The 21543-nt window shown below is 40.5% G+C and overlaps 1 protein-coding gene across 1 annotated transcript in view; it reads left to right on the forward strand.

The window, feature by feature from the left end:
- Positions 1–21543, forward strand: part of snd1 (staphylococcal nuclease and tudor domain containing 1) — a 178402-nt gene that overhangs the window by 120756 nt on the left and 36103 nt on the right. The window contains exon 18 of the mRNA XM_084909460.1: positions 17178–17319. Coding sequence (XP_084765586.1) covers positions 17178–17319 — 142 coding nt within the window. The remainder of the gene's footprint in view (positions 1–17177; positions 17320–21543) is intronic.

Below are 21543 nucleotides of genomic sequence, written 5' to 3' on the forward strand. Positions count from 1 at the left end.
GTTGCTCAAAAGGGAGAGTGGAGGTGATGCACTGACAGAGAGCATAACATGATATGACACAGTGCGTTGCATTATGGCTGATTAACACATGCTCAGCTCCGTCACCCGCAATAGAAAAACACAAAGGTCTACCCATCTGCCTCTCTGCACTCTCCCTGCCTCTTATATCTTGGGGCTTCCCTTCTTTTTTTTCCCCTCTCCTCTGCCCCAGTTACTTGGCCATCTTTGCTGATTAAAGTAAGTGTGAAGGACATGCACTGACTTCAGTTGGGCTACTGAATTATTTGCTGTCTTTTTTTTGGGGGGGGTGGGGGTTAGTCCCTCCTGGGACACTGTAAGGAGACACTTTTCCACTTGATTTGCCGAGCACTACTTGTGGCTGACTGCCTTCTACCTTCACCAGAATGAGTGCATGCAATAAGAGCAATGAGCCTTGAATTTTAACACAGACATATTTGACCTTAGACTGGAGAGCATTGATTGGTCAGTTGCAGCAGAGGTTCTTCCTTTGTGCTTAAAGCAGTATTATGAGTGTTTCCTTAACTGTTACGCATTTACTTCAAACTACCCGTGTGTAAAACTATGCCTTTTTATAATACCCTTTAAATGTCTTCTTTGAGGTTCTCTTCTTTGAGAAACTTTAGGCTTTAAATACTTTGAATAGTTTAGAGGATTGGATTCAGTTAGATGATAACCGAAGTGAGCATGGATTTGCTGTGCCTTGTACAAACCACTCTTATCGTGTTTTTTGATAATGCCATTCGTGTGAACGTCCATTAGCAGCACTGGCATTTTCTCCGTAGATGACTGACATTTATGTATTTTTGGGAGTCATCAGGCAGATTAATCAGAAACATTTACGCTGCACATTTTTTTGCCCCGCTTCAGGTGTCCTCTCTAATCATCCTTATTTAATCAGGAAAAAGAGCAAAACAGGGTGGGCTATTTACGATCGCACTAAAAATAAGACATGCAAGTAATAGTCATTTACACACACTTTGACATTTTTTAGGGCACCTGCTCGCAGCCACACTTAACTCTATTTACTATGGGTCGGCAGAGAAACACCCCTCCCTTACGTTTCCCCCCGCCTGCCTCTCTGCTTCCCTTGCTTTTTTTCTGTTGTCTAATGAAATGCTAAATATTTGTTTCTTGAGGGTTGCATTTAAATGCTGGTCCTGCGCTGGTTGGGATCTGCATATCCTGTTCCACTTAATGAGTTCCAGTTATATTAGTTTCCAAGCATTAAGATGAGACTTTTTGACATTTCCCTGCTGGCCTTGTTGTCACACAAACAGGTTATGACATGTACTTGTCCCCTTTGACACCTCTGGCTTGCTGAATTTGCATTCCTATTTACACATATTAGCCATAACAAGAACACCTGCCTAAATACTTGTTCCACCAGAGGAGTTCTTGCCCGTCCTGTCGTGTCTTGCAGGAGGCAGATCCTTCTGGGTATGTGAGTTGTGCTGGTTTCAGTGCACTCCACAGATGTTTGATAAGTTAGGGATCTGGGGAGTTTGGGGTCAGGGTCAGTGCCTTGAGTTCTTTCTTTTTCCTGAGCTGTTTTTGTGTCAGAGGTTCACACAAATGCTAGGACTAGGGTTTTGCAGCAAAACATTGCAGTGTAATAAGAATATCGGTGTTATACATGTTGCTTGTTGGTATTTTCGATGTTGTGGCTGATCAGTGTTTGATTACTGCGTTGCTGCTGTTGTCATGCCAATATGCAAAGCGTTCCTTTAGCATCTTCTCGGATGAGATGGATCAGAGCCGTCTTTGTTTTTTTCAGCCACAAATGGAGAGAAGCAGCTTACTGTATAGCCTCTGTGGAAGCAAACGCCTCATCAGTTCTCCTTATTACCTGCACACAGACACGGAGTCCTCTACACATTGGCATACTCCCCTTGGTTGAGCAGCCAATTCTGTTCCTAAATGAATTTGCTTATTCTTTTTCTCCATTTGCCTCATGACCACCTCCCCAGTTCTATATTTCTCTCACTTTATCCCCCTCTTCTACTCCTTTTCTGTTGCACTGATTCATTTCCAGCGACAACAGCACAGCCGATTTTACTGTCAATTTCTGAGCCTGTCTTTGTGACCAAATATGGTCTTACAGGCACCTACTTTACTGGGAATTACTGCTCTTTTGGCATTTGCTTAATGCAGTAGAGTCAGTACTGTGCAAGATGACCAGAAAACTTTTCAGGTGTGTAACTGAGATCAAAGGAGTTGGAAGAACTCACTGGCTTTGCAGCTAACGTGTTCCGCTCACAGTACAGTCTGTAGTTTCCTCTTGCCTCAGTGCCTACACACTATCATCCCCATCTTTCTCATCTTTAATTCAACCTGTTTGTCTTTGACTTCCTTCTTCCCCTTTTGTCTTTTTGCAATCTAGGCTCTGAATTAGATATCTTATTTATCATTTCTCCCTTACTTTACCCGTACTCTAACAAAGTACATTATTACTATTATTTTTAATTGATTTAATTTCTTGATGTGTGATGATTTCTAACAATATTATTTTGGATCCCTACACTTCCCAGGTTACAGTTTCTCTAACTGCCATTGTATGTTGACTTCCTGTATGTTTTGTCACTTGTGCTGTATCAGTACAGGGCCAATTTGAGCTACATTTCTGCCACTACCAGCTCTAAGACTGTCTGAATGAATACTGATTGTCATTGTGCAACCAATTATAGGAAGGAAAGTTGAAGGTTGTGGACCTTAAGGTTATCAGACCAGGTATTGTGTGCATTTTGCTCTCCTGGGTAATTATCAGTGGATTCAGATTGACTCCTAACATAATCGTTCCGTTGCTCTCGCCTTTCATAAATTTGTGTAGTCATTATTTCTCTGCACCCTCTTTTCTGTCACTTGTGAGCAACTTTTTTTAAACCCATGTGTTACATTTTTGATAGACCCATCCATGTCACCACCATAATTATTCAAATGACTGTCAAGAGCATGAATGTTGCCATATTTTCTATGCATTTACACTTAGTTATTCTTTGACTGACCCTTAGGGGCATGACTGGCATATTATGCTTCATCAGTTAAACTAGACGTGGGATTGCAGTGTGTGCAAGGTGCCTGAAATAACTTTATTCCCACCTTGCTTTGCTGCCTGATTTTACAAACTTGACACCTTTTTTTTTTTTTTTTTCAGACCCAGGTTGGAGATAATTTTTGATTCATTCCAGGACATTTTTTTTAATTATTATAATTCTCAGTAGTCTTCCTTTGTAATTTAGGCCAGTCCACTTCTACTGTGTTCATAATCCTTGCTTGCCAGCCTGCAGGAAAACCCCCTCTAAATCTAGAGAATGGGAACACTCTGCTAGTTTTGGGAGTGAGTTTTTGTGCATTTTACGGACCCAATGTTTTTTTGTTTTTTTTTTGTGTGTGTGTGTGTGTGTGTGTGTGTTTTTTTTCCTTCTGTCCTCCTCTCTTGCCTTAGGGAGAGACTGTTACATAAACAGGCTCTCGTCATCCCCACATTTTGATTCCCGCTGTTGTACCAGCCTCTTTTCATACTGCATTTCTCTCTCTCTCTCTCTCTCTCTCTCTCTCGTTTTCAATTATTTACTGACTTTTCACCATATGTCTCCACACACTATGTGTTTATTTCCTATTTCCTCAGTGTGCCAGTAAGGGTCACCCTGAAGCTCTTTGCATGGTTCAAAAGTATACTTGGAATTCAGATATACAGCTGCTGAGAAAGCGTACACTTTATATTACTGTAATATGGGAATGATCTCTGTAGCCTGAGCACAAACTGAGAAATGTTTCATAATGTTTTAAAATTGTATTTTGCTGCAGCCATGTCAGCTTTGGGTGTAGTATTTAGTTTTCCTGCCAAATTCTTCAAATGAACGGTTTTCTCCCAAAGAGCAGACAACGCACAGGATAGATTTTCAGCTGTTATGCACGGGCTTTGTTTATATTAGGCAAAAACCCTGTCGTGTACTACAAGATATAAAGTGTTTAGCAACCACTTTTATTGTGGTTAGTAGTATTTTACTGGTGATGTGTTCTGCAAGCCATCAGGCCAAGCCACTCGGGTTCTTTTTCTCCACTGCTATAAATGCAGTCAAGGAATTAACAACAGAATCTATTTGACCAATCTCCTAATCACTAAGCTTTCCCGTTTAAAATGTGAGGAGGGGGGTGGTCTATGAATGTTGTGTATTATGATTTATTGCCTTTTTTACCACTGTGTCAGCTTGGAGATTGTTATCTGCACGTGCCAGAGCAAATGCCTGCCTTGACACTGCTGATAGAAGTGCTCATAATCTCACTTGTAAATGGAACATCAGATATTCAGGGTAACAACATCAGAACAGTGATTCAGAAACATTTAAGTTTTTTACCTCTGATTTCATTAAAATCTGAATGTTATGCCCTTAATATCCTCCCCCTTTCCATTTATTTCTCTCCTGTCTAGTTTTTACTTCTCTTTTTGCTTTCCATTGCTGTTCGTCACCGCGCCGCCTCTCCGTCTCTACTCTACATTACTCCTGTTCCCTTATTTCTCACTAACAATGATCAGAATTCTTCTACAGAGAAAAACAGACTAGGGAGGTTGTTGCCACCCTGTGTAAAGGCAGTTGTCATGGCAACACTTTGGCAATCCAGGACGGCCTAGCCTGTTAATTAAAAAGTTGATTAATTGTCTTTTAATTGCATACTTGTACACTGTAAAACCAAAGTAGTCCTTTTTCTTAATCACTCTATACTTGTCTTTCCTTATTCTCTTCTTGCTCTTGTTCCTTTAAGCTTTTCTATAGTTTCCAGTGATCAGGCAGAGAGCATGCTCTCACGGACAGTAATCCAGTTGAGCTTATAAACATCTTATGGAGGAGGCTTGAAAGACAGAGCAGGGAAAGGGGATGAGCTGAAAGGATGTGCAGTCACCGTTAATTTCAACCCCCACCCCTTTTTTTTTCCTGCACACAGAAGCACCATGCAGGTGCTGCTATAGAAAGTAAACTTGACACATTTGGCCTCAAGGTCATACCAAGGACAGTTACTAGGGAAATCAACACAGAGAGGTGAAAGCTGTGTGCCCTGGGAGGGTTGGCCAGAAGATATTAGAAATATATAATATATTAGAAAATATTATTTTATATTGCTAAGTATTCATAATTATGTAGCTATATATATATATATATATATATATATATATATATATATATATATATATATATATATATATAAAAAGCACTGCGTATTTAATGTAGGGAAAGGAAAGCAAACATGTTGCGTTTTGGTTGGTAATACGTTAATTTTTAAATTTGGTATAAGCTCAAGTGTTAGTGGTAACAGATGCATTAAGTAAAGGTTTGTTATAATTTGAAAATTAAAAATTAATTTTCCATCATTAAGTTGATTATCTTTACATCCAACACTATGCCCATTTTGCTGGTGCCTCAGTGAGGCACTACCAGCAGCTTCACATGGCACAGTGCTGGCACTGTTACATTGTCTTCACAACGGTTTCTTTTATCTGGTCCTCCTCGTGCTAACTTTGTCCTTGTTTGTTTCTTTCTTGCCCACTCTGTAACCCTGATGCTGTTACACTCGTGTGGTGTTTGTGCAAATTGCCAACCTGAAAATACCAGTCTTTGACTAACAAATACCATTACTCATTATTTCCTTATTGTTATTGAAGGAATTTTTTGTTTTGTTTTGTTTTTCATTATAATTAACAAGACTGTTTTATAGAACCAACATTAAGGATACAGGGCAGCTGTGGAGGATGCAGAGTTCATTTGGCAAACAATTGCAAAATTAGTGCATGATTCATGGTTCAGGCAAGTTACTGAACCAAAACCTCAGAATTTGTAATTGTGGCCCTCTTTTCCAGCAGCACTTCTTCCTTTTTTAAATCAAAGTTATCATGAAATACAGTGAGACAAAGTGTTTGTCTTTCTCACAACTTAATTACTGTATCACTCCCTTTTTTCTGTCCCTTCTCGCTCTTTGTCTAAACCTTTGAAGATTTTTCTGTATCATGTTCTTGGAGCTCGTTGACTTTAATTGCATGCCTATTCCCCAGCGATGCCTTTGTTTGCTCTGATCTTGTGCGGCTTGATCATCTTTTAATGGCCTCCGAAAGACACAGAAACTGCTCGAGTTAAAGAAACAGCCCACTTGACATAAGGCTCCATATACTAGAGGGACTACCTCCAGGGACCATGGGTTTGTTGATGTTGTCGTCTCGTGTGCGTGTGTGCGTGTGTGAACACGCTTCTGTGAATGTCATCTGTAAACAACGCCTGGATCGATCTCACAGCTGTCTGTATTTTCATACATGGTGAGTAGGGTGGCACCCGTGTGCAGGGTAGCTCAGGTGTAGGTTTTTGTGCGTGCACGCAGATCGCTCTTGATTTCATATGCACCCACATTCTCTGTTTCTATGGTAACGCCATGCCCCCCTTCAGTTCACATGCTCATACCACCAATCTCTGTCAGGTGTAACTTGGTGTTTGTTGCTAATAGTACTTTGTCAGCGGTCTGACAGACCTACTCCCACCACCCACCCGAACACACACACACGTCTAAGTGGATCAATTTGTGTCAATTTAAAAAGTGTAACAAGTTGCCACCATGATAGCCTTAGGTCGTCTCCAAGCCCTTGACTGCTGTTTGCACGTCCGTGCACACGTATGTGTATGTTTTGGGGTCATATTAGCCGTGTAAAGCTGGGGTTGAGTAGCCTTGCCGCCTGCCTGCTGCCTCTTTGATGGGGGAACATCTGTTGGCTGTGATATGAAGCTTGGGAGTATCTCTTTCTCTCTCCTTCTCCCTCTCTCCTTCACTTGCTCTTCCGTTTCTGTTATGAATTCCCCAGCTGCTCGGCTCCCTCCCTTCACGTAAAAAACCCTGTCCCAGACCACCTGTGCAGTTTTAATGCATAATTTATCTGCTAAGTAACCACATCCGAGAGACTCATCTCTCCATCCGTCTCATCCTTTCCCTCTATGCCCTCATTGAGGTTTGGCTCGGGATGTCGACGTGGACCCCGATTTCCTAATATCCCCGTTAAAGCAGATTAGGATTGATTAGGTTTCATTGGTGGGCAGTGTATCCAAGTGTTGAAATCAGCAGCCAGTAGTGTCAGCTCGAGTCAAGAAGAATTTTGTAACTTCAGTTTAACAAGACTTCAGTTTCACCTCTGGCAGCAGAACAAGAAGCCGCGCAACACCTATTTTGACCTCTTTATTGGCAAGCATCAACTAGACGATCGATTTACATATCTTATTGATTATTCTTCAACCTTTGCCAGAGGTGCTATGTCGAATCCTAAGGCAGAATACTTTTGTTGAACTCCTATACTTTTATACTATTGTGTTCATGTCTCCAATCTTAATATACTGGTGCTGTATGACTCCAGTTTTTACAGCTTGTCATACGCCTGTTATGCAGCTGACATGTTTTGTTACCATACCCACTTACGTGGCCTTGCAGGCCCAAAAGCAGTCGTATTGCATTAGCCCATTGTGACAGAAACGGTGTTGTTACCACATTGTAGCTTAACCTGGACCAATTTTTCCTAGGGCTACAGTCATGTATTATGTCTGAGTATGAGTACAGCAAGGAAGAAATGACAAGGAATATTGCAAAGCAAGTCCCTCAACCTCTAAATCAGTTTTTTTATTCTCCTGTCCTGCTTACTTAGACCACCAAGACAAGGTGAGCCATGAAGGTTAATGTACCATCAACAACCCCTCTTAACCTTGAACACTGTCTTTTTTATTCTCCGTGTGATGTATTGGGTTAGTGTCTTTTTAGTTTAGTGTTCAAGAGCAATTGAGCTTTCGCAGCACCTGTCAGTCAAGTAGCTGTCCAGTCAAGATCAATAATGACATTTTTCATGTGGAGGCTACTCCATTTGAATTGGAAGTTGTCAGAGACACAGCAGTGACCCTGAACTTGTAGTGTTGCCTTACATTATGATCATTGCACTACAAATGAACTCTTAAACAGTCAGTAAATCAAAGTGGTGGAGTCTGGTAGAATGCCCGTCAGTCGAGCTGCTTTCTACCATGATCAGCTCCGAGTATCTTCGTGTTAGACATTGTTCTGAAAAGAGAAGTGAAAAAGGTTTGCACTTTCACCATTTCAGTGATACCAAAAATAAATTTTTTTTTTTTTTTAGATTTGTTTGGCTGATTAAGTAGTCGCCCTAAAATAAGATCAATATTAAACAAGAGTTTTCTTAATTTGGAGATTGCATTTGATAAAGCAGAGGGTTGTCAGATTTCTGAGAACTATAAAATGTACCCTGCTTTATGAAGAATGTGCTGAAATGTTTGTGGTCTTGTGCTGTGAGGCTAGCCCGGTATTTAAAGTTCCCTTCTTTTGTGTAGAGTGGGTGTTTCACAGTTAATCAGCCCTAAGAGTGTTAGGCAGCCCAGTTCAAACCGATGGACTTTCTGAAAGTCTGTTTCCGCTGCCACACAGGAAAGAAATTTGTGACAAATGAGAACGAGCTCATAGCATCTCCCAACCACAGAAAATCTGTCGAACAGCCAAGAATTACAGCTGTCACAGATGATGAGCTCAAGATGACTGCGTCAGCTGTCAGTAAAATGATTCTCAGAGTGTGAGTAAAGTCGTCTTTTTAAAAACAGCTGCTGGAAAAGAAGTCGGGGTGACACATATTCAAGATCATTTTAAAGTCCTCCAACTGGCATTAGATTGTCATAACTATAGTAGACCATCACTTCACCTTTTGTATTAAACATGATTATTATCATTATCCATACATCCACTTTCTTAACTGCATGTGCAGGTCAGGGTCATGGAGGAGGATTCTGTCATAGAGGTAAAAGTGGGACTGGCAGTGAGCTGAACACATTGCCAGTCCCTCACAAGGCTGACACAGAGACTGACAACCACGCACATTCATGTGCAGATTTACTCTGACTTAGGGTCACCAGTTATACTACAGCTATACAGGGAGTGCAGAATTATTAGACAAGTTGTATTTTTGAGGAATAATTTTATTATTGAACAACAACCATGTTCTCAATGAACCCAAAAAACTCATTAATATCAAAGCTGAATGTTTTTGGAAGTAGTTTTTAGTTTGTTTTTAGTTTTAGCTATTTTAGGGGGATATCTGTGTGCAGGTGACTATTACTGTGCATAATTATTAGGCAACTTAACAAAAAACAAATATATACCCATTTCAATGATTTATTTTTACCAGTGAAACCAATATAACATCTCCACATTCACAAATATACATTTCTGACATTCAAAAACAAAACAAAAACAAATCAGCGACCAATATAGCCACCTTTCTTTGCAAGGACACTCAAAAGCCTGCCATCCATGGATTCTGTCAGTGTTTTGATCTGTTCACCATCAACATTGCGTGCAGCAGCAACCACAGCCTCCCAGACACTGTTCAGAGAGGTGTACTGTTTTCCCTCCTTGTAAATCTCACATTTGATGATGGACCACAGGTTCTCAATGGGGTTCAGATCAGGTGAACAAGGTGGCCATGTCATTAGTTTTTCTTCTTTTATACCCTTTCTTGCCAGCCACGCTGTGGAGTACTTGGACGCGTGTGATGGAGCATTGTCCTGCATGAAAATCATGTTTTTCTTGAAGGATGCAGACTTCTTCCTGTACCACTGCTTGAAGAAGGTGTCTTCCAGAAACTGGCAGTAGGACTGGGAGTTGAGCTTGACTCCATCCTCAACCCGAAAAGGCCCCACAAGCTCATCTTTGATGATACCAGCCCAAACCAGTACTCCACCTCCACCTTGCTGGCGTCTGAGTCGGACTGGAGCTCTCTGCCCTTTACCAATCCAGCCACGGGCCCATCCAGTCTTGACGTTTCAGCTTGTGTGTCTTGTTCAGTGGTGGTCGTCTTTCAGCCTTTCTTACCTTGGCCATGTCTCTGAGTATTGCACACCTTGTGCTTTTGGGGACTCCAGTGATGTTGCAGCTCTGAAATATGGCCAAACTGGTGGCAAGTGGCATCTTGGCAGCTGCACGCTTGACTTTTCTCAGTTCATGGGCAGTTATTTTGCGCCTTGGTTTTTCCACACGCTTCTTGCGACCCTGTTGACTATTTTGAATGAAACGCTTGATTGTTCGATGATCACGCTTCAGAAGCTTTGCAATTTTGAGACTGCTGCATCCCTCTGCAAGATATCTCACTATTTTTGACTTTTCTGAGCCTGTCAAGTCCTTCTTTTGACCCATTTTGCCAAAGGAAAGGAAGTTGCCTAATAATTATGCACACCTGATATAGGGTGTTGATGTCATTAGACCACACCCCTTCTCATTACAGAGATGCACATCACCTAATATGCTTAATTGGTAGTAGGCTTTCGAGCCTATACAGCTTGGAGTAAGACAACATGCATGAAGAGGATGATGTGGACAAAATACTCATTTGCCTAATAATTCTGCACTCCCTGTACTAATTACCCAGTGAACAAAAGGACAGGGAGAGCATGCAAACTGCTGACCACTGCACCACCATGCGAGTTTGTTGCTCTTGATTTACTTCTGTAAGTGCAACAACAACAAACTTGGGTTAAAACTACACGTTTTATGCTTATAAACGAGATACTTTTGAAAATTCACTTCTCTTTTTTTCTTTTTTTTTTACTTTGGAGGATTCTGTTTAGTTATGGCAGATGCGACGAGGCAGCTTGCATCTCGGTTGCCCCCATATCATGCTGTACTTCAGCTGCGAAGACCCCCTCATTGCGGCGCCTTTGCTCGTGCACAAATGATGCCGGCATAATGCCGCCGCAGTCCTAAGATGGCATGCCAGCGTGACATTGTAACTCAACAGTGTTGGTGTCTAGTGTGGCGTGTCCTGCCATGCTGGCTTTCCCTTTCACGCAGACAATGATTCCGCTTTGTGACTGCCTCTGCTGCTAGCTTTAAGGCGCAACAAAAAGCACCCTTCCCAATCCCATCCCAGTACCTTTTACACAGAAGCGGCGAGGTGGAGGAAGAACAGCCCCACCTTGAATAGGCTATGAGAAAGTGGCGGCTGTCCATCTTGTTGATCATTCTCCAGCTCTAATGACTTTGTCAATATAGAAACATTGTTAAAGAACAGAAAATCCAGGCCTGTCCACCTTTCTGCCAACCTGACCCAGTCATTAACATAACACTGTTGCTGATTTTTAATGAGCTCTTTCTCACTTTTTATGCAAATCAGATTCCTCTCTGCTCCTAATTTACAGCAAAAGTCAAGCTTTTAGAGTTTTAAGGCAACATCTTGTCAACACAATCTAGCTCTTCGTTTTAATACAGTATCCAGTAGCAACCATCCACGTATTATTGTTTGACAGTCTTAAGAAATGAAAATGAATGTTAAAGCAAAACTATTTTCTTATGTGCAGCATAAAGGCTTTTGATGTGCAAGAGAAAAAAACGTGCCCTCCAATTGAGTTAATGAACCTTTGTCGCTAAAGGGAGATTCATCAGGGATATAATGGGGCTAAATTGATTCACAAAGTGCACTTGCATGAACAACGTGCTCCTATTGATTTCAATTGTTCTTCAAGTCTGATTGGGTAATGAATAAATAATGAAACTTTGTAAAACACATGTAATAAGATAGACCACCAAGATTTTATTATCTTAATCACATTAGCCCTAGCTTCAGCTAGTTTGCAGCATTCTTTCTGAGGGACACCTGCTTGTTCCAGGTTGCGTGGGCTGAGCCCTCTAGTCTCCTGAAGTGTGTTAGACTCAGATGGCAGTGCTTCCTCTGTTGAGTGTCATGTATTTGTGAGTGCCATATATGAGGACAAAACTTGTAAAGCTACTGAATTTGTTGCACAGATAATATTCTTTTCGAATGTGATCGCATTTATGCCTCAAATAAGTGTGATGTTCTCAATTTGGTGGAGAAAGTGAGTTGTATGAAATGAAACACTTTTTTTCTCTTAGAGATTTGTTTCCAAGCAATTTGCATCTAAATGAGGCATATTTGAGATGTTTACTTTTTAATGTTACTGCACTGTTTTCTTCTAACATCTGGAGGTGAGGCCTTGTTTTTTTCTTTGCTTCTCAAGCTTGTATTTGCATTTGTCTGGCGTATTAGACCCTTGCTATGATGAAAATTTGGGGTGTTTGTTTGCGTAAAAAAAGTGTACACTTTGTGTAGCAATGGTGATTTTAGTCTTAACAGACCATACACACATACACAATCACATACACACACACTCTACTACAATTGACACACTGCCACATTTAATCAGTGTTCAAACCAGCCCTCACACCCTCGTTCTGGCACTACGTGTGTGTTCAGTCATCCATCTGTCTGTGTATTCATCCACCTGTGCTTGAATGTGTGAATCTATGAATGTTGCACCATTGCTTAGTCTTTCTGGACTGCGGCAGTCTTCTTCAGATTAGAAATATTCAGATAAATTGACTCTAAGCTAATCAGCAGACCTCTTAATTATCCAGAGCAGAGCTGCACTTAACTGTCAAAGAGGTACTCTTCAGCCAGAGAGGTGTCTTGGGTGCCAGGCTTAGAAAATAAGGCTTGCCACTATTGTACTGCTGTAAAAACCTGGCCATGACAGCTCATTTTTCTTCAGAGCTGTTGGGGTTTCGTTTTGGGGTTTTTTTGGGGGTTTTTTTGTTATTTTTTTTATACAGCCTTTCGTTACTTAATCAGCATTTGGCAATTAAACATTACACTGGCTAATGCCAAAGCTTCTCAGCTCGATAAGCAGAATTTCTTTATTTTTTTTGGTCAATTTTATCATGTGTGGTTAAAGTGATTAGAAAAATAAAAGAGTTGGCATATTCGTTTGTAGCCAAAACCAAGGAAGCAGGATAATGGAAGATTAACAGAATGAAAGTTAGAGGAAACAACAAAAAAAATCCAGCTGGAAATTGGAAATCAGCTAATCCCTAACACACATGCTTCAACTATTTTTCCAGCTTTTTTTTTTTTTTTAATGTGATTCTGATAGTCACTCTGAGCGCAACCTTTCCCCATCACCACATTACCCCACTGGACTTACTTGTCACTCACTTGGGTGTAAGTGTGTTTTGTCATTCAAGAGTTGTGAAGGTCAGCCTAACCTTCCATCTCTCAGCTTGGGCTCCATTATTAGGACTTGTCCTTTCAACATGAGCTAAATGGCCTGCCGCTTTTCTTTTTCTTTTTTATCCCTTTTCCCCATAATTCTATCTCTCTCCTCTCGTCCCCTCTTTCACTCTCTCATTGTCTGTGGCAGCTTGGTGGCTCTAGCGTCTGGCTGCAGTTGCAGAGCAGCAGCAGAAGCAGCAGTCACATACCTGCATTCAAGTGGAACAAACAGGATGGTTGGCTGCTCACGGAAGGTCATCAGCCCTGGGCACAGTGTGTGCACGCTTGTGTGTTTGTGTGCATATATTTCTAATTTTTTTTTTTTTTTATAGCTTTAAAAAGTGACAGAGCTCTTTCTTCTTTCTAATGATGTGCTCAAATAATGCAGAATAAATTTTCATCTTGCTGTAATCACACTGATCACTCATGTCTTTTATCCGTATTGGCCACAAATAATAAATATGGTAACATATGACCTTCTGCCCTCATTCAATCATGCAGCAACAAAGGGAAAAACGGGGATCTGATGTTTTCTTTTAGCAGAAATCTGCTTCCGAAGTGGACACCAGGATCAGAGGTGTAAAGATCAAAACTAGAGACACAGTTAATTAACTCAGGGTTGCGATTTATTTATTTATTTTTTTGTGGCTTTTTCTTTCTTTGAGGATATCCTAAATAAAACATGTTTTTTTTTTTCTAATAGTTTATAACTTTGAACCTTTGCGCTTCTACACATCATAGAATCGGATGTCGACATGAAGCCTTCTCATTGTGCTCTCTGTCCAGTCCCCCCGTAACTTGCTATCAGCCTAAAACTGCTGCAGTGACATCTGCCAGGCTAATGAATGGTGACACTCTAATCTTTGTCTTCCCTAATTGGTGCTGCAGGTTTGATCAAAAGCCAAGTCATGCTAGCTCAGTTGCAATATGGTAATCATGTTTATTACTAGACGCTGTGTATTCCAGCATTTGTAAGTGTGCACATAAAGTCTGCATATCTAAAATAGCTATGCTATCCTAATATTGGTTGATCTTGGGGGGTTTGTTTTCAGCCCTAAGTGACCTTAATCGACCTCTACCCCCAGAATTTCTACCTGTCTACATTCTTTCTGTCTTATTTCCTTTCTCCCAAAGCTGCAAAGCTGTAAGCTATGCACAATTAACTGTGTGGTGCTTCAAAACTGTTATTTGGTGCCAGGCTGCAAATACATCAATTCTGCAGTCAAGTTGGGCAGTTTAACTCTGGGTGCATTCGTAGAGCTGCAGTTTTGGCACTTGCATGTTCCATTTTTCAGGCCCTTTACTATTTGCTCAACAAAACCATCAATTGCCCCAGCCTTAAAATATGCCTTCAGACGATAAAGAAACCATGTGCCCCCCACAGTATGATGGTTTGAACAGATTTAGGTCCCCTCGGCATGAATAATACCTTGGCCATATCAATGAGGTACAGGATCATCTTAGCGTGCAGAGGAGCGCATTTTATACTAAAGCCTCAGGTGTGATTACCACGGGCATCTTGGCAGATGAGCCAAGACAGTGGAAAAAGTGACAACAGTAAAACCAGCTAATCTAATTAGCTGAAAGATACCGTGCACTGAAATAATTAGCCAGAATCTAATTGGCTGATATCAGTGTGCTGTTAAAAATCTGCCTGCCTCATTTTCTTCTTTTTCAGTAACCTTTAAAAGTAAACAGTTCCCAAATAGCCTGCAGAAATGTGCAGTAACAAGCAGTCGGGCTACAGCTATACAAGAAGTTGGAGCAGTATGAAGCTCAGCTGTACTTGTTGACTTTTGAGATCCCCACGTAACCTCTCCTCCTGTTTCACAATGATTCATCAACAGGGAGCTGATTAGCTCGCTTTCATCCTAACAGTCTTGTGTTTATGCATGTGTTTAATGCTATTACTGTACCTGAAGCTGTATACAGACATGCTGCTATTCGCTTTAGCCGCCTACTCTTTCTGGTGCGTCCCCTTCTTTATGTAAACACACATACACGCGCGGGCTTGCTGACATCCATGCAGTTTGATATGTGGCCCAAGGCAAAGCACTTCTCTCTAATGAGCCTCCTGCCCTCCGTTTCTCCTGGGGAGCCGAAAGAGGACTAACCTTGATGCAGCTTAGAAAGGATGTAACCTGCTTACACGCATCCTCATAAATTGCTGTGCTCGTGAAGGAACCTAATTGACAACATCCTTTACCGAGGGAGTGATATTATCGCCGACATTACATGGCTAATCTTAACTTGATCCTCGGTCCACCTTCAATCCTTAACCCTAAAACAGGGGCGGGCAACTCCAGGCCTCGAGGGCCGGTGTCCCTGCAGGTTTTAGATGTGTCCTTGAACCAACACAGCTGATTTAAATGGCTAAATTAGCTCCTCAACGGCTGTATCCCAATTCAGGGTCTGCAGCCTTAAAGTACGCAGCCTTAACGGTCCACACGGGCCGCGTACTCAAAGACCGCTAAGGCTGGAAATGAGAGGCTTGTGAAATGGGAGGGTCTAGCCTCCGTCGCGCTGCCCAGGTTGCCTAGCAACCATGACACTAACAGCTGGAAACGTTTCATACAGCTTTGTTTGACAGAAATGAAGGACAAAATCTTTTGTTCATTTGTTTGTTTGTTTCTACATGAGCTTTGATTTGATAAGTATCTGAGGCTGACTGTGAAACCATGATTATTGGGCTTCACTTCTGTACTGAACAGTCATTTAGATTAGCTAGTAAATAACAATTAGCTAATGTTGTTCATGAGACTAAAGTCATCTCACTTTGGTAATGTAAATATAATATGGCCAATATTAAAGTTATAATTTCAATCATCATTCACTGCTGTAATAACTAATAAACTGTTTCAAATACTGAGCTTCAGTAAAGATTCAAGCTGCATTTATTTATATTATTTATATTTCCTGTCACCTTAAATCTTCACTCAAAGACAGGTTTCTTTGACACTGTATATATAACTGTGTTATATATATGAGAGACAAATGTTGTTCTTTTAATATGTTGGCATTACTAAATTTGTCTCAGTGCTTACTTTAAATATCCATAAAATCATCACATTCTCTGTAAGATTAACGTCAACTATTGAACGGCGTATATTTTAAAGTAAAGGCTTTAAAACCAAGTTAGTACAAACATCGCTAATGTCACATAACTCTGCCGACATGTGGCCAACAGTAATGTTTTAATGTTCTTCGTTATTAAACATTCGCACATAAATAAGTGACATAATATTCAGTACTTACTTTTAAAAGTTTACTCTTCGGCCGCCCCTCTTCCGCTGTTTGTTTTCCCGGCAAAATTATCCACACCCACCGCCGCGCTATGCATTCTGGGATATGTTGGGCCACGAAGTCTACACCGCCACATCCTTAAAATTCAGTGAAATGAAGGACTCATTTGAGGGCCGCATTTCGAGCAGCCTTTGAATTGGGACAGCCTTCGTCGCGTCGCTGTGATGTAATCGGCCTTAAAATGCGGCCTTTAAGGCTGCAGACCCTGAATTGGGATACAGCCAACATGTCCTGAAGTTCTCCAGAGGCCTGGTAACGAACTAATCATGTGATTCAGGTGTGTTGACCCAAGGTGAGATCTAAAACCTGCAGGACACCGGCCCTCGAGGCCTGGAATTGCCCACCCCTGCCCTAAAACAACTGCTGGAAGACGTGAGGAAGATCTTTGCAAATATCTGTGTTCAGAAACATCTTTGTAGTATTATGTGAGGTCAGAAATCTGTCATAGGAGTGATGGACTGTCCCATATGCTGGCAGCATCAAGGGTTTGAAATTGGACCAAAAATAATTAGTGAAAACGAATGTTGCTTTGCTGTTGCTTGTGCAATATGCCACCAAGACCGGATATGTCAGCATGACATTCCAGTCTCATTCAGTAGTCTCATGCTGTTATAAATCTCGGGCCACTAGTGCAGCATGTACGAATTCTCATTGTATGAATTTCTATCCCTGAAAAATGTTTGGCACATTAAGCTTGACCTATCTGATCTCCATGTTTGTGTTGCATTGACATGACTTTTTTAACACATTTTTTTACTCCTTGTATGTGTTGTAGATCTGGGCCAATTATGAGGAGAAACCAGTGGAGGAGGTCGTGCATCTTTCAGAGGAGAAGGAGCGCGTGGCAAACTACAAACCAGTCTATGTCACTGAAATCACCGACACCCTGCACTTCTACGCCCAGGATGTAGAGACAGGTACCTCGACATGGTCGTGTGCATGAGTGAGGGAGTGCGTGAAAATTCATTTTTGTTCACTTAGTTTTCCAAGTATATAATTTTCGAGTTGGCCTAAAGAGGCAGCTTGCAAAACCAGACAAACAGACTCCAGTGAATATAAAATTTGATAGAGTAACCAATGAGAATTCGTTTAGAAAAGTTGAAATTGCTTTATAAACATGCTGTTTTACTTCAAGCTGCATATTTTTTCTGTCAGCTTTTGCAGCTTCACACTAAATACCACTATCTACACCAGCTCCCAACAGCGGTGGCAAGCAAGGACTTTGTATTTTATTCCCTTTTAACACCAGACTGACTTTATGAATGACAATTATCTCTACTACTCAGACATTCGGCTCATCCCCTGCTGCAGCATCCCTCCCACCAGGAGACAAAACAAAGGACGTCCCGCTTATTATTACTACTAAATGATAGGAATAAATCACTACATCCCCTCCTGTCACCATTGATGTTTGCAGTTTTTTTTTTAAGTCAAATGGAGTCTTACAATTTAATCTACTCTCTCTATGATAACAAAAAGTTTGCCATTTAAAGCTCGGATAGGCAATCTGTTTGAAATTTTTGTGGTTTAAAAAAAAAATATATAATGATCCCCCATGAAGCAATGTGGGGGACTAGACTCCAGCACTTCTGCTGGCCTTTGATTTTGGGCTTTAGAAAATCCAGCCAATCATAGAACTCTTGAGATCAGATCAGATGAGTAGTGTGTACACAAAAAGTCTGAGTAGGAAGTAAGGCATACATGCTCAATTGGATGAGCAGAGGTAGTGGGTTTCAAGTCTTGTGTGAAGCCAAAAAACAACATGGAATTTGTTTTAGTTCATATGAAACGCGGCACTTGTACTTGTGCATCTCAAAAAAGTTAATTTTTTTGGGCTACAATGAGATATAAGCCATAATGATCCAAATCAAAACACAAAAAAGGCTTGAAATATGTAAGTATGTGCTTATCTGCTTTGAAGGGTTTAGAATAGAGGGGAGAGCGCTTCAGGGGTGGGTTGTCTATTTTAAATTCTGTCTATGTAGCTTTAATTATTGCCTTGACACAATTTTGCATTTAGAAACATGCAAATACATTAAAAGCTGCATTGACAAACTAGCTGGAACAGATCTGAATCCTTTATGCCAATCACTATCCCTTCATCGTCTGCCAGTTTGTAGGAGCAACTCAGGATTCTGAGGTCTTCCTCTCTCTCTGCCGCCCCCCCCCCATCTGTCTTCACTGGCAGTTGCCTGGTAGAGGCCATGAAATTGACTTTGGCCACCTTTTAATTTGCCTCACTGTCATCATTAATTAATTTGCCTTCATTTACTGCCAATCTAAGCCTAAGCATCACACGCATCTTAATAATCCAATCATTTATGACTGTGAAAAACATTTAGCTCACAATTGTTTGTATAACCTTTCTGTACATTGAAAGCTTCGGGTATTGTGACATGCGCTCAATAATTTTTTCTATCAGTTGTAGATTCAAATCTAAAGCCTTTTCACTGCCTCTGGCTACTTCAGCTTCACTTTCCTGCAAGTCAGGACTGATGTTCAGGTTGAGTGAGTTGTTTTGGGGTTTTTTTTTTAATCACTGATCTTAATTGGGTATCTGTGTGAAGATGCTGAAATATATGATACATTGCACATTAACCTGAAACTAGGGTTAATGCCTTCAGCATCCTTTATTTTCAGTTGGGTGGGGTGGGATAGAAGCAAAAATATATTACACAATATCTAAAACTGAGTAGGAGTTCATGGTCTTGTGGGAAACAATGTACTCAAGCTACACTTAAAAGAGCAAATCAAAGCATTTTTATTGATTTTTAGCATATTTCTCATAAGTTCTTTATACCTATAAACGAACCTGGGGAAATGGAAGATGCAAGGTATTTACAACTTCAACGTTTTTTTAGGGGGTAGAATCTAAAGTGTTGCATTTAAAGAAATTGTACACAATCTGCATTTTTTTTTTTTTTAAACATTGCTGCTCTCGGTGCATTTTGACAGGGGAGCTGTGAGTTATTTAATCTTTTCTCATATAAAGGCTTGATTTTTAGATGATCCAGCAGTGCTGGGGCTTTTTTAATTTATTTTTTTCCCTCTTAATTGGCTCGTGTTCTTCTACCAAGAGACTTGCGTGCTACTTTAAAAAAAATGTTATTCTCAGCAGGGAAGAAAAACCTGACCGGTCTTCACCCTCTGCTTTCCTCTCCTCATCTCCCTCTCCTTCATGTTGTTTGCCCCTCCTTCCTCCATCTCCTTTTCTCCCTTGGTTTCTTTCAGTTTCGCTGACGCTCCCTCAAAGCTACATTAAGTCATACCAACCTCTTGAAGAGAACATCAAAGTGTTAGGGCCTGTAAAATCATACAAGCTGAGTGCTTTATCATTACATGCCCCCACCTCCACCCCAAAAAATTTTCTGAAAAGGACTTTTATATACTCAGATAAGCTTGGAAGTGGAGGCTGAATTTTTTAATACTCTTGTGATTGCAACTGATGACAACATACCACCTAACATAAATGCATAAGTGAAAGAGTGATTATAGCATCTGTCCCACTATCAATGTCTGAAAACATCTGGAATAGCAGGCTTTTTTCTACATATGTGCTCGCTACTGCCCTGATTCCAATCTATAAGTAATAACATGTGTCAGGTAAGGTCATATGAAACAGGAATTAACCGGATGAGTAAACTCTGAATTGAATTTATATATACCAACAGATGTATTTAAAATTCAACATAGTAGTATACCTGACATTCCCATCCATCAGCGTTTCACACACGTTTTTATAACAGGGGCTGTAAAACAACACGACTTTGACTTTGACTAGTAGGACTTTAGTATTTAGCAGTAGTGTAGATATTAATACCAATGAACAGTCGGGCAGAAACAGATGTTTTAAGTCCAATATAATGAGCAGATGATGCATGTATTAAAAAGATAAAGAAAGAGAACACAGAGAGAACACACACACACACACATAATCGGTCGGGTTACAGTCATTAATATTTAGATGCAGTTTCCAAACCATTAACCCTGTGGGAGTTGTGGCTATCTAATAGGATGGAATGTATTGATTTATTTATTGTGGTCTGCTGTGATCAGTGGGTATTGAAAAGCTTTCACAGCTGTTGCTGTACTTTAAAAAATGTGTGTGTATATATAATATAGTTTTTGGGTTTTTTTTCATAAACGAAGGAAATTTGGTTTATAATTCCTTTTATTCTCCTGGGCCCCTCTGTATCTGCACTGTATTTTACCCCTTTTCCCATTTTAATTATTCCCATTTATAATTAAATAAGGATATAAGGGCTTGTTTTTTTTCTCTCTCCTTTTCAGTATATGAAAATCTTTACACAGACTCGATAAGTGATTAATTTCACGTTAGGAGTGGTTTTCCAAGTCACCAAGAAGCTTGAGCGAGAAGCTCTTTAATCCTCAGTTTATTTTAAGGGTCTTTATCGCTCATTGTTTCCTGCCCCCCACCTCTCCCAGTACACACAGACACACACACATCTCTCTGCTTTGTACTGCTGTGTCTTCCCCCCCCCCCCCTATTTTCCTTGTGCATGTTGCTTCCTCTCCGGAGGCTATATGTAATTACTGTCAGAGGGGGGCCTGCATAGATCTGTGTGACCTTGGACATTGAAAGACAAAGGCCACTCCAGGCACAGGGGAAGGAAGTGACTCTGTGCCGTACAATATTGTTAGTTTACCACTATGCTGGAGAGTCTATGTAATTTAAACACTTGCTAAATGTATTCTTGCACTCTTGATAGGTATGAATATGAAGTGGGCATGTGTGTATAAATGTATATTGGACACCGTAGTGACTAAACATTTCATTTCAAACCTTGTTTACAGAAAATCTACCTGACCAAAACACTACAGCCTAGGAAAGTTGGTTACATTGTTGTCCATTCATTTAGCTTTCACAGTGAGAGGAATTGATGTGATTTCAAGAAATACAAAGACTACAAAGACATATTTGTATGCTGGTCTCCAATAAGCCAAATGTGCATAACCAAGATTGTGACAGAAGTAGACATTTTGAAGTGTTTCTATCACTCACTACATTGCAAAGACCTTTTCATGATATGACTTCTGTCAGTGGCAAAACTAAAGAAGCAATAAAAACACAAACATGAGCAGAAAATGCACACGTTACTGGTTGTTCCATGTATTTTTGA

This window comes from Perissodus microlepis, chromosome 17 (assembly GCF_051167445.1).
Source record: "Perissodus microlepis isolate ML-2025 ecotype Zambia chromosome 17, ASM5116744v1, whole genome shotgun sequence".
Lineage (NCBI taxonomy): Eukaryota > Metazoa > Chordata > Actinopteri > Cichliformes > Cichlidae > Perissodus > Perissodus microlepis.